The 13,114-nt window shown below is 36.3% G+C and overlaps 1 protein-coding gene across 1 annotated transcript; it reads left to right on the forward strand.

Annotated features, from left to right (window-relative positions):
* The first annotated feature begins 527 nt into the window (after nt 1-527).
* On the forward strand, nt 528-9,183 carry slc22a15 (solute carrier family 22 member 15). The gene is made up of 12 exons (XM_039670879.2): nt 528-744; nt 2,226-2,372; nt 2,554-2,686; nt 3,908-4,072; nt 4,158-4,287; nt 5,206-5,427; nt 5,506-5,646; nt 5,734-5,816; nt 6,153-6,261; nt 7,309-7,381; nt 7,571-7,729; nt 7,997-9,183. Exons 1-12 carry the CDS (start codon nt 661-663, stop codon nt 8,051-8,053), a joined length of 1,503 nt encoding a protein of 500 aa, XP_039526813.2. The 5' UTR covers nt 528-660; the 3' UTR covers nt 8,054-9,183.
* The last annotated feature ends 3,931 nt before the right edge of the window (nt 9,184-13,114 follow it).

Consider the following 13,114-nt stretch of genomic DNA (forward strand, 5'->3'; position numbering starts at 1 on the left):
TAAAAAAAAAAGTGCTGCAGCCTCTACGCCAAAAAGCCTCTTCACCCATGTTTTCCTCGAGATTTGTCCGTGGGTTTTTCAATTTAGGAGTAAAATAACGTGTGTGGGGTAGAATTCAGTTGACGATACTTTAGTCGTTTTGTTCAACAACGTAAATTACACGCCCATATCGAGAAAACGTATTTAGAAACAGTTATGTCCTAATGTTTACTAATAAAAAACGTAACTAGATATGAACTCTTATTTAAGTTGGAGCACAAAACGTCAGAGTATTGTCAATTTACCAGAGCCCGCCTTTTTTTTCTCCTAAATTAAAAAACCCATATAACATTCTTGACAACCACTGGCGAATCAGTCTTCCGTGTTTTGACAACACGGCTAGACGTTTGTCTGTTAAAATTTAACTTAAAAAATAACGTGGAAGCTCCGTTTCTATTTCAGTTTTCACTAGTCCAATCAGAACCGTTGTCTAAAGCACGTGTTTTTATGCCAGAGTCTCGTGCAATCAGAATCACTCTATGTACCACGTGGTTTCATTCCACGTCTGCGAGGGGAAGCCAGATTACAGCGGAGCATCTGAAACCTCAGTTGTTATCAGATCCATTATTGAAAATGTAAAAATATACTCGATGGCATGCTGTCGGATGTTTTGACCCTGGGATGGATTTAGAGGAGGCTTTCCAGGTGGTTGGAGAATTCGGTAGACACCAGAAGCGGATGATCACCATCCTGGTTTTCCTACAGGTAAGTTAACATGAAACATGCAAATCAGTAAACACTGGACTAACATGTTTGTTTAGGTATATTTTTATATTTCTGGTAACACAAGCCAGTAATTATGCAAAACCTATATTTGAGGGTTCAAACCTTTAAAGCCTTGTCATATTTGCATTATCTTCTTGCAGTGGGGGATGTATTTGATAGATAAGTCAGGCATATGGTTATCGTTATATGTCAGTATTGAGGTTTCAATTAAAGGCCATGGAGCCATTACTGGGCAACAAAACATAAAATGTTAATGTCAAGTAATGCTTTGAATTAATATTCAGAATATCCTGCTTCCAAATGTATGTTTTTCCTACCTATTGCTCAATAGGAGTCAGATAGGCTTTAAAAAATGTAGCATTCATTTTAATGAAGATTGCAGGATGTTTATTAATGGAACCTAAATATAAAAAAAATGTCCCATAAAATTTTAGTCATGAAGCTGGCATATCATGTTTGTCACAGTACATATAAGCACAATTATTTAAAGATTATTAATTACATGAGCTTAGAGAATGTGTTTGCAGAAAATGACAACTGGTCAAAATAACAAAACAAAAAAAAAGTGCCATGTTTTCAGATCTTGAATAATGTAAAGAAAACAAGCTTCATTTCATGAGCAACCTTAAGCTTCTATTCATTAAAAAAAAAAAAAACTTAGGAAGAGTTTAGAAATCAATATTTGGTGGAGTAACCCTGATTTCCAAATACTGCTTTCATGCATCTTGGCAATGGCTTGCTCTCCACCACCAGACTTTCACATTGCTGTTGGATGACTATTGACTACAGTATATTACTCTCCTGGCAAAAAATTCAAGCAGCTCAGCTTTGTTTGATGGCTTGTGATTTTACATCTTCCTCTTGAGCACATTCCAGAGGTTTTCATTGGGGTTCAGGTCTGGATATTGTGATGGATGGTCATCATGACAGAGTCTTGATCTGGTGGTCCTTCGTCCTCAATCTTGATTGGCCTTGCTGTGTGGCATGGAGCATTTTCCTGTTGGAAAAGCCAATCCTTCGATTTGGGGAATTCGATTTTTTTCTAACCTTGTTCGTGGCTTGTGTCACGCGTCCTTCACAAAGACAGATCTATCTGATTCTGATCTTCTCTGATAAAACCAGTTTTCAGCTTTGCCCAACACCTGGTCCTATTATGTTTAGACAGAGAACTAAAGAGGCCTACAACCCACAGTCTCTCAAATTACACCCATTGTGTAATTGGAGGATTAGTGATGATCTGGTGGTTCTTCAGGAAAGCCAGAATCGGGGGAAGATACGTCTTGCATCCATAACTCAAGCCACGTATAAGATTATCCTGAAAGAAAAATTGCTTTTTTCTGAACATACTAGTGATGATCACTTGCATATCAGAGTTTATAAATATTGTTCATTTACTGGAAGGAACTGGGCCTAGATCAATGAAAGTTAAGTAACCTGAAATATTTGTCTTTTTTTAACAGATTTACATGGCATGTCAGTCCATGCTCATAATTTTAGTGGGTGCTGTGCCAGAATATCATGTAGAACCTTTTACTGAAGGTGTGGATAGTGATGTAACTCAACACAGTGTGAAGTTCACTGAAGATGTCAGCTCAATCGTGACTGAGGTAAGAGACTGGCATCAGTGTTGTGCATCAAACAAACTTGGCTTAAGCTTGCTCAGTCTTTCCAATACAAATCTATATTTCTATCAAATTATTACTGTGTTTATATTATGTCTGGATAGGACCGCAGATGAATGAATGCATATGCAAACTTTTTGATATTTCTTTTGATCTTCTCTTGCAGTGGTACCTAATTAAACATCAAGCCTACAAAGTGAACTTGGCTGGGTCCCTGTTCTTTGCTGGTGTGCTGATCGGAAATGTCCTGTTTGGACCACTCTCTGATAAGATTGGAAGGAAGCCGGTTTTTCTAACTGGTAGGATTTAGATTAAAGGGATACTCCACCTCTGGAAAGATGTGTTTTTAAAATGGGTCATTTATGTAGAAGAAATGTGAAATTATTTTTGAATTTGGAGCTTTCTTGACTGAGAAAAGCGATAAAATGTATTTTTGGCTTATTTGGAGAAAAGACAACAACTCCCTCTCTCAACAGTGGCGTGGTTACCGATTACCGAATTTTCTTAGCAATATTAAAACGCATATCAATCAATCACTTGTTTAGCGTTCATGTAAACACTATACCCCTACTTACTCCCCTTTCTCCTAATAAGTTACTCCGCTTTCTCCACCGAACAAGAGTCTGTTAGTTTAGCTTCCAAAAAAAAAAAAAGATGTCTGACACTGTGTACATTCTGTGAGTGAGATCCCACCCTCTATGGTTGGGTTGAAAACATGTGGGACAGCTCCGACTCCTCACTGTAGTCTTTAGCCTCTGGCCAAAAAATCCTCAGATGACGCAAAATGACGATTTTTGCGTCATCTGAGGATATTTTTCAGACAAAAAAAATACATAAATCTAACGTTTCAGGGGGGATATGAGGGTGGAAAGCATGGTCATTTGAAAATACAACAGGTTTTCTACTAATACAAAGCTTAATGCTAAATCCTGAAGTATCCCTTTTACTGGTTTCTGTTCTTTACTAAACTATAATTACAGTTTCATATTATTACAGTGCTCTCAAGGCCTCAAATATATAGGTTTTCTAACCTTTAAGCTCTGTTTAAACTTTTTTTGTAGATAATGTCAGCCTTAAAGGGATAGTTCACTCAAAAATGAAAATTAGCCCATGATTTACTCACCCTGAAGCCATCCTAGAACACGCCAAAAGAGTAACACTTGACTTGACGATGTATGACATGATATAGGAGTGGTGTGTAAGCTTTGACTCATCTCTCGGTTTTTTTAGGAATACAATTTGAAATGTTTTTAATTGATGATGGAATGTTTTGTGTGCTTAATTTAATCATCTGGGATTACATCATTGTAGTATTTGCATTCTCAATTGTGATTAGCCATTTCTTTTTCCATCTATTTGACCATCTATAGCTGCTTTACAAAGAAGTTATGTTTTGTTTCTGATGCACAACCGACTGAAAGCCAAGAGCAAAGAAACAAACATAAAACCTAATCTTTCTTTAAACAGTTTAATGTGTTGTTATTATTGTGATTTGTTATTAACAATATTCTCTCCCTCAGGTCTGTTTTTCGAGGTCTTGTTTGGGTATGGCACGGCGTTAGCGCCCAGCTATGAGTTGTTTGCCGTGTCTCGTCTGCTAGTGGGGTTGATGAATGGAGGAATGGCATTGGTCTGCTTTGTTCTCACTCAGGAATATGTGGGAAAGTCCTACTGGGCTATGACAGGTGCATATTAATTAATGATAAAATCACTTTTGTTGTTTACTTTCACAGTAGTCTTATAAAGCGAATGTTATTGTCTTTGATACAGGGACCTTGACTAATATGACCTTTGCAGTGGGCATCGCTCTGTTTGGCGCCTTAGGTTATTATGTTCGGCCGTGGCGAAACCTAGCAACTGTGGCCAACTGTCCAGGACTTTTGCTCTTCCTGCTCTGTGTGTAAGTAAGCGGTTTAGTCGGATCATTACTTCCTGTTAAACTACAGCACTGTGATTTCATTAAAAGCCACCAGGATGATATTGTCACAAGGAATTTGTTTACAGTGAAAAGGGGCTTTGTAAAGCTGCTTTTCCTCTGTAAAGATGTACTCTAGACAAAAAAAGTTATTTGTGTTCTCTTAAAGTACCTCTTTATCAATAATTCGATCACTTAAAATTCATCTTTAATCAACAAAATGACGTGTTAAAAACAAATTACCTTACAATAGCTTGAATGTAACTCTCTACACCCTTGCCTCATTTAGTATATGCAGTTCTATGAATATGCAAATTAACCCCGCCTTCACTTACTCACACCAGCTCAGAGGTCCACTCATTGATGATCACACGTTGACGTGATTGGTTACAAGGTAGTTTATGATGTCAGAAACGGCAGCGATTTCAAACCTTGTTTTTGAGCATTTATTTGAAATATAATTTTGGTTTACTTCGTATGTCTTTACTTACTGAAAAAGTATTTATATCTCTCTCTCAAAAAAAAAAAAAAATCTTACTGACCCCAAACTTTTGAATGATATTTTGAAATTTGTTTGTTAATTTTATGTTTGTATATATATATATATATATATTACTAATTAACAACAACAAAACTACATTTAAAATTACATTTTTAAATATCATATTTTTATGTAATTTCCTGTCCTTTCACTGATATTGCATGTCAATAAATGTGGCAAAAGAGCAAAAAACTAGCTCAACCACATGGATATGTCTTAATCCTGTATTATAATTGAAACACTTGAAAAATTCACCACTCAAAATATAATCTAAAATGTCATATCTCTTAAACATGCTTTCTTGAATGTAAAATGTGAATGTCTACCTCATTTCTGTGATTCTGTTTCCCTGACTATGGCAGGAATTTGCCAGAATCTCCACGCTGGCTTTATTCTCGGGGCCGCACAAAGCAGGCCGAGGACATCCTGCAGTATTTTGCTGTGAGGAACGGGAAAGGCAGAATTCTAGTGAAGCTCCGCCGGACCGCCAACCCCAGCACTCCGGACGCAGCCAGCCCTGGGGTTTTCCAGCTGTTCACACATCCCATACTGCGCTGGAGGACTGTGGTGCTCATGTATGTGTGGTGAGTATTTGTATTGAACTATTTGAACACTTTTGCATTTGTATGTACTCAATCTTTGTGTGTATGCATATTTCGCAGGTATGCCTGTAGCCTTGTGTATTACGGATTGACCCTCAGTGCCAGTGAAGAGAAAGGTAATCGTTACCTTAGTGTTGCCATGTATGGGCTGGTGGAACTCCCTGCTTACCCTCTCTGCATGTACTTCATTAACAAACAGTGGTAAATACACTCGCACAATCACATCCACACGCTGCTGGATCAGACTCTCTCTCCGATTATTATCTGAGCGTATTTGTTTTCTTTCAGGGCAGGCAGGAGGAAGTCAATGGCCAATTTTCTCGCCTTTGCAGGTGTATCCTGTTTGCTCTCAACGTTTTTACCTGTATCAGGTGATCATCTTTCCGAATAAATTAGAATTTCAATAGAATCAAATTTCCCATTTTGCAGAGTATATCTGTCATCATACAGTAGGTTTATTTTTTAACATGATTATATATAAGAAAAGTTTTAGGTTTGCAGTTATTTTATTATGCAATTATTTTTAAATTGTGCTTTAAAATGTACACATTTTTTAGTATGTAGTATATACAGATTTCTATATATTTAGCAGCAAATTTCCCTTTTCCCAGCAAATGTTTGGGAAATTATTTTTCAATATTTGTACGAACATAAAAAGATTCTCCTTAATTATACATCATGTTAAGCCTGTTGTTTGCTTTTTTTAGGGTCCTTAATAAGTGCCACATCATTGGCTTTAGTTGGAAAACTGCTGGTCAGTGCTGCATTTAATATTGCGTATGTGTATACATCAGAGCTCTACCCAACTGTCATCAGGTACTTTACTTGCATGTTTTGACGTAATGTTTTTTTAGGTCTTATATAAGTAGAAATGTGTAATAAAATGTATGTCCTTACAGAATAAGAATATATTCTTGAGTAAACTGCGCCCTCTAGTGTAGGTAATGTCAGTCATTTATGTCAGTACCACAGTAGACTTTCTCATCGTCCATCATTTTGACGTACAGGGTCATACAAATTCCGTTATAATATTAATAATATTACCTTTTCAATTTAATTTAAATTTTAATAATAATAAGAGCTTTTGTTTTCATTCCCATTTTTATTTTGAATCGTGAACTTACAGGATGAGGATATACAGTAGGCTAGATCAGGGGTCCGTGAAAGGGCCCCCTATGATTTCTGCATATGAACGCGTATGGAATCGCTGAATCATGTCATATGTAATCATAATATCATGTGTGGTTTAACTTGAAGAAATTATAACAGAAATTTAGCACTACAGTAGAATGTACTTCTCACTGCAGTAAGTAATAATAATAATGAAAATAATAAAAGTATTAACTTTTATTTTTTAAGGAATTGTACATTTTCTTCCATGTTTTAATTTTAACAGTAAACCTGCAGCATTTTGTTTGCTAAAAAATAAAGGAGTGGTCACATTTTTCATTAATAATTACATTTTAAAATATTTGATTTCATTAAAAAAAATTGCAAACATAAAAAAAAATGATCAGACATGCTTCTTGATTATTAAAATCGATTTCAACTATTAAATTGGATAAAAATAAAACAGATTTCATATTGCCTTAAAAAATAGTTAATCTTTGAATGAATTGTTGATAAATTCTATGTTTGTTTTTTTTTTTTTCATCACAAGAGTAGCAAGCCTATGCTTAACCACTCTTAATGAAAAAATCTCGTCTGTGAGGGGTAGAATAAATGTATTTATTTATGAATTAACTGTGACTGTGCACCACTTTTCATGTTCAACACCACACTTAATGCGACCTCTGGTCAGTACAAAACAAAAGTACCCCACTGCTGGATTCATTCTAATGTAAGTGTGTTTGTGTGTGTTAGGAATGCAGGGTTGGGTGTGTGTTCTATGTCCTGTAGAGTTGGGGGAATTCTGGCACCGTTTGTGCCGAGTTTGGTACGTAGCTATTGTAAAATGAAGAAATGCCAATTTTATCATGTTACAAAAAATTCTCGAAGTTTTCTTGTGTAATTAATAATTAGTAATTTATGAATATTATACATATAACAAAAATATATAATACAATAAATGTGTATTATCATTATTATATTAATTGATTACGTACTGATTTTTTTTTTTTTTCAGAAACCCTTGCACGCCTCCTTGCCTTTTATGGTGTTCTGTTTGAGTGGGATTTCGGCGGGCTGCCTGGGGCTCCTCCTACCGGAGACACTCAATAAACCTTCTGCCGAAACTCTTGATGAACTGTCCAGCCCCACCTACCAGCGAATCTTAGAGCCGCAGGTAAACATGGACAGAAATGTCATTTCATAAGACTATTAAACTGCTTAATTAATTAATTTTCTTGAGTACTTATTTCTGGTTGGTTGATCTCAGTATTTTGCATCCAAATATTATGTGTAGTCTCCTTATGTTTACATCCCTTTATGCATTTGGCAGACGCTTTTATCTATAGTGACTTGTATTAGATTTATTTATATTACATTTATTATTAATGTATAAGAATCAGACCTTTTCTTTATAATGGATTGCCGTGTGTGTTTTTTACAGGTCCACCTTTTGGAAGACAAGCATTTAATTGACCACAATGGAGCTGATAGTGACTGAGAGAAGGACTTTGGAAACATTTGATCAGTTCCTAAGCACAGTTGACCAGTGTCAGAATGTTGTCCCATACAGATAGACTAAGGGCGCTTTTCCACTTCTCGGTACCGTAAGGCACGTTCGGTGTGGCACGCCTTAGCGCTTTTCCACTTTTCCATTATGTCATTTATATTACTGCCACTGTTTTTGTTCCAAACTTGTATTCTGGCATTTTATCTGTGGAACATCATGCAATTGTAGGGATTTAAGTTCCCTCAGGTGAGGACATTTTTAAATTGGACCATGAGATTTGAAATTCCATGGGGAATAATCATAAAATTGATTTATGGAGGGTTTTTTTTCCCACTGAAAAAATGAATTTACATTTTTGGGTGAACTATACTTAAGAGACTAGTTATTTTTTTTCCAAAAGGAGAATTGAAGTGTTACATATGTATAGTTGTGTATATTTCAGTACATTGCTGAAAATGCGTTTGTTTTAATCTTCACATTCAAGGGAAAAGCTTTGAAATAAATGCCTGTAAAATAATGAGCTTGAACGTACATGTCCGTCTGTCACCAGTAGATGGCACTGTGTTGAAGGCCACTTCCCCTGAACTGAGGTAACCGCCGTTGACCTGTTCCAGGCCTCATGGTGATGATGTCAGCTTTGACGCAGGTGAACAGTGCTCAGGTGAACCACAAGATTCAGGAGTAGGGAGTATTAAAGAAGCCGACACACAACTTTCAACCGCAAACGTCTTTTTTTTTATTCTTTTTTCCCGTCTTCTCTTTCCTTGCTGTAATCGCAGCCTGTGGCGCTCCATGTAGCTGACGGAACAGGTTGAGAGAGAGCAGGCATTAACTATAATAACTGTTTTAATTCCTCCTCCAAGGCCTGACGGGCATTGTATTACTGCGCAGGGAGATACACAGCGGGGTGGCGTCGTCAGTGCATTCTCTTGTGTTCAACTTATAATAATAAAAATATATGTGTTTTTATTATGTCTCTTTCATACATAAACCTACTTTTGTTGGTTTAAATATAATATTGTGTTTGTATGTAAATCTTAACTATCACTTTTTTTTATCAATTTAACACATACTTGCTGAATAAAATAATTTCTTTAATAAAAAAAAGCCTGACCCCCAAATTCTGAATGGTATATATTGTTGAACACATTTTTATTTTAAATGCTTGCTTTTTTTTTTTTTTTTTTTTACTTTCTAATCATCAAAGAATCCTGAAAAAGTAAGTTAAGCAACACAACTGTTTACAACATAAATCAGCATATTAGCTTGATTTCTCAAGGAAGATTTTTCCAAACTTGATGCTTATGGCATGATTAAACAGTCATAATTAAACTAATTTCAATTTTTTTAAAAGCAAAAAACAGGAAATTAAACAACATTTTTAAAAAGCCCTCATTATTTTAGTCACCTCTCAAATCACTTCCCTTTGAATATCCTATTTTATTCAATCACGTCTATGAGCAACACAAATGCTGTTTCCAGATTCCAGAAAGACTAATTTCCCACAAATCATAATGGACAGTATAAACTTAAATAGTACTTTTTTTATTTATGTAATGGAAGCAATTAAGCCTGGAATGATGTCACTTTCTTACTTTCAGCACATAATCACATTCAGAAAGCACAACTACTGGAACACACCGGGTACAGAAAAAGTACCTCAGGTTCAATATCAGGTCAGTATCATTGACTGTGTTCGTATGTGGGTGTGGAAATAAAGTGTTTGAAAGGTGATTCATCAGCACAGGTATGAAGCCTTAGGAGGAAGCCCGATTTTTTGGAAAATCATAGAACAATATGATCTGAGACTGAACTTGCAGGATTGTTGCTTCAGGCCATACTGTACTGGTTTTGTCTGTATAAAGAAGCAAAAGAACCTGTGACAATAATGCCTTCAGAATAAAGAATAAGAAAAAAATATATTTTAATAGAAGCAATCAAAAAAAAATATATACCGTTAAAAGGCTATAGTTCATGACCATGACAAAACAGTTTATAAAGTGAAGTAAATATAAATTAAGTTACAACAATATCAAAAAATGATCAAAATTATTTAGGTTGCTTTGGCATGCAGGGTGAGGCCTAGAGCCATTGAGAAGCTCCGGAAAGACAAGAGGAGTGACGACAGTGCAAGACAAAAGAGGAACAGGCCTGGGACAATTATTTTGATGTTTTTGCAATCCATTTTAATATGCCCTTTCCTCGCTAACTTCCCTCTGTCTTTTTCACTCAGATGTACGTCAGTGCTGCTTATGTTGCACGAGTTTCCACTACTGGCGGAACCCTTACAATGGGTTTAAATGGACCACTCTAAGCCCCTTTATCACTTTTGAGTAAGGTAAGTGTGAGCACTGCAAGTTGTTGTTGTGATGTCACATTGTCATCATCTATGGATCTGCCTGAAGTTTATATCGGTGCTTGTCATTTCTTATTTGTGCATCCTCGTTTCCTTTCCTCACGTCTAAGCTTCACCTCCTTAGGATGCGAGGGAAGATACAAACAAAGGACAATAATGGACAAACAAAGATTGGAGACAAGCATGCCGCACATGTCCCGAAAAGTGAAGCCAAAACGTCTCGATCACCCCCCTTGTGGCCGGTCCTAGTATAGGTCATAAACCCCGCCTCCCCATGTTATTCAACGGCATGTGAGACCAACTAAACAATTAAATTACACTTAAAATATTGTTTTTCCAACTATGTTTTCTGTCATTTACGGTCGTTTTTATCACGCTGGTGTAATTTCAAGTCTTTGTTTTTAAAGTAAGTTTGCTTTTAGTTAGTTATTTGATGAGGTGGTGTGAGGTCATGATTGACAGGTGTGATTGACAGGTTCTCTGAGCGAAATAGTCACTGAAGCTACGATTTTGCTAAATCGTACATATTTTACGAATTGGCCAATTCGTATGAATTCGTACGAATGACCTACCCCTGACCCCGCAACCTAATGGTAATAAAATGTGTGGTAAATGCCATCCCGATCTCACGGGAATTTGTACGAATTTTACGAGGTGGCTAATTCGTAACAATTCATACGACCTAACTCGTACAAATTAGTACGATTTTGCAATCATACAATTCGTATGAATTCGTACGAATGACCTACCCCTGACCCCGCAACCTAAACCTAACCATCACGTGGGTTTAGACAAATCGTATGAATTCGTACGAGTGAGGTTGTACGAATTAGTACGAATTAGCCACTTTTTAATCACTCGTACGAATTCGTACAAATTGGTCGTGAGATAGGGTAGTAAATGCCGTTTCATGCTGACTTTAAATGCCTATTAAAGCAACTTGCTTTGAATGGAATTGACACTGGAAGATATTGAATGAAACTTAAGGAATTGAAGTAAAAGCCTTCAGCAGGCCAAGCTTGTCTGAACAACTAAATGACTTTCAAAAAGTTTCTTTATTAATCAGTTGTGAGTGACAGTATCACTGGTGACCATCGCAAATTGAGATTCCATTGTACTGTATTTCTAATCCCATTTGATTTTAGCACTAAAAAGAGCATTTACCCATGAAACTCCACCAAGTCCTCCCTAAAGAGTTGTAGACACCAAGTCGAGCTGAACCCATTCATTCATAAGCATTTTTGCAGCATCAAAAGCTTATGCACATGTGCTGACAGTGGGTGTAGCATTATCACTGAGCTGATTCTTCTTTATTAAAGCATGTCAGTCACCCTGTTATTGAACCCTGGAACCCCACCCAACTTCAGTATCTGTGTCTGATGAATGGCTTCAAAATATGCAGCACTGCCGTTTGCTGGGATTCACCCAAGGCTTTGAGGAGAATTTCTGTATAACTCAAATTCAGTCAACTTAGGTCAACAGCAAGTCCCATCAAAGTCAGCTGGATATTTCACCTCATATTTTCCTCGTGAACGAATATCCCCCTTAAGGAAGTACAGTAACGTGCATCCAAGGTGAGGAGGATTATGTTTCAAAACAACAAAAGGAAATAACATGATCTGCCATTATCTATCTATCTATCTATCTATCTATCTATCTATCTATCTATCTATCTATCTATCTATCTATCTATCTATCTATCTATCTATCTATCTATCTATCTATCTATCTATCTATCTATCTATCTATTTGTCTCATACAGAAGATCTGATGTGATAGCAATTTGCCTATATAAATATTGTGTGTACTGTCCTTTGCCCTTGTTTTGTGAACTCTGTCTACAGAGTGGTAGCGTAGTACATGTAGGTATGGTGTGTGTTTGGGTCAGGAAGCATAGGGTAATTACAGTGTAGACACCAGCTGCTGTTTCTGCATTCCAACACATACTGATGCTGCCAAAAGAGGTCATGACACATCACATAAACAGATTCCACCATGACAGATCCCCTCACAAACACTTCAGATGTTACCTGTTGCGGCCGATGCTTCATGCCTGAAAGGATTTATGAATCTTAAAGATACTTCGGAATATGGATTTTGACATCTAAACTCTTTATTAGGATGGCTGATTGTAACCTTACCAGTCTATCTCACTGTTTAAGTCATTTTGGCAGTTACATTTTGGCAGATGATTGAAGGTGTGACATTATACACACATACACAAGAAGTAATCCGGTTCAGAAGTTCAGCTGAACCAACATCCTGCCTCAAGGGCATGATGGAACACTAATGAAAGAAATAGGATGACACCACATGGATTTCAATACATATTAGACCAAAAAAAAAAAAGAAGAAGAAGATGTCTGTTAACACTGACTTCAGCAGAGCAGAAACAAATGTTATTATAAATATCATTATTCACACACTCTAAAAAATGCTGGGTTGTTTTAACCCAACTTTGGGTCAAATATGGACTAACCCAGCCGTTGGGTTAAATTTTTACATTACATTTTTAGCCCAACATTTGGGGTTTGTCCATATTTGACCCAAAATTGGGTTAAAACAACCCAGCATTTTTTAGAGTGCACTATATCACAAATGTTTATTGCGTAATGTATATAATGTATTATACATGTTATAATGAAGTAATTGTAATTACTTTTTTTTTTTTTTTAAGAAAATGTAGCTTTTTAATG

This window comes from Pimephales promelas, chromosome 15 (assembly GCF_988280905.1).
Source record: "Pimephales promelas chromosome 15, fPimPro1.hap1.1, whole genome shotgun sequence".
In the NCBI taxonomy this organism is placed as follows: Eukaryota; Metazoa; Chordata; class Actinopteri; order Cypriniformes; family Leuciscidae; genus Pimephales; species Pimephales promelas.

Excerpts from the sequence above, each read along its gene's own strand:
- slc22a15 (XM_039670879.2), top strand. The coding sequence starts at position 661 with ATGGATTTAGAGGAGGCTTTCCAGGTGGTTGGAGAATTCGGTAGACAC. Across the intron at positions 745-2,225 it reads CCATCCTGGTTTTCCTACAG|ATTTACATGGCATGTCAGTC; the intron begins GTAAGTTAACAT and ends TTTTTTTAACAG. Across the intron at positions 6,262-7,308 it reads CTCTACCCAACTGTCATCAG|GAATGCAGGGTTGGGTGTGT; the intron begins GTACTTTACTTG and ends TGTGTGTGTTAG.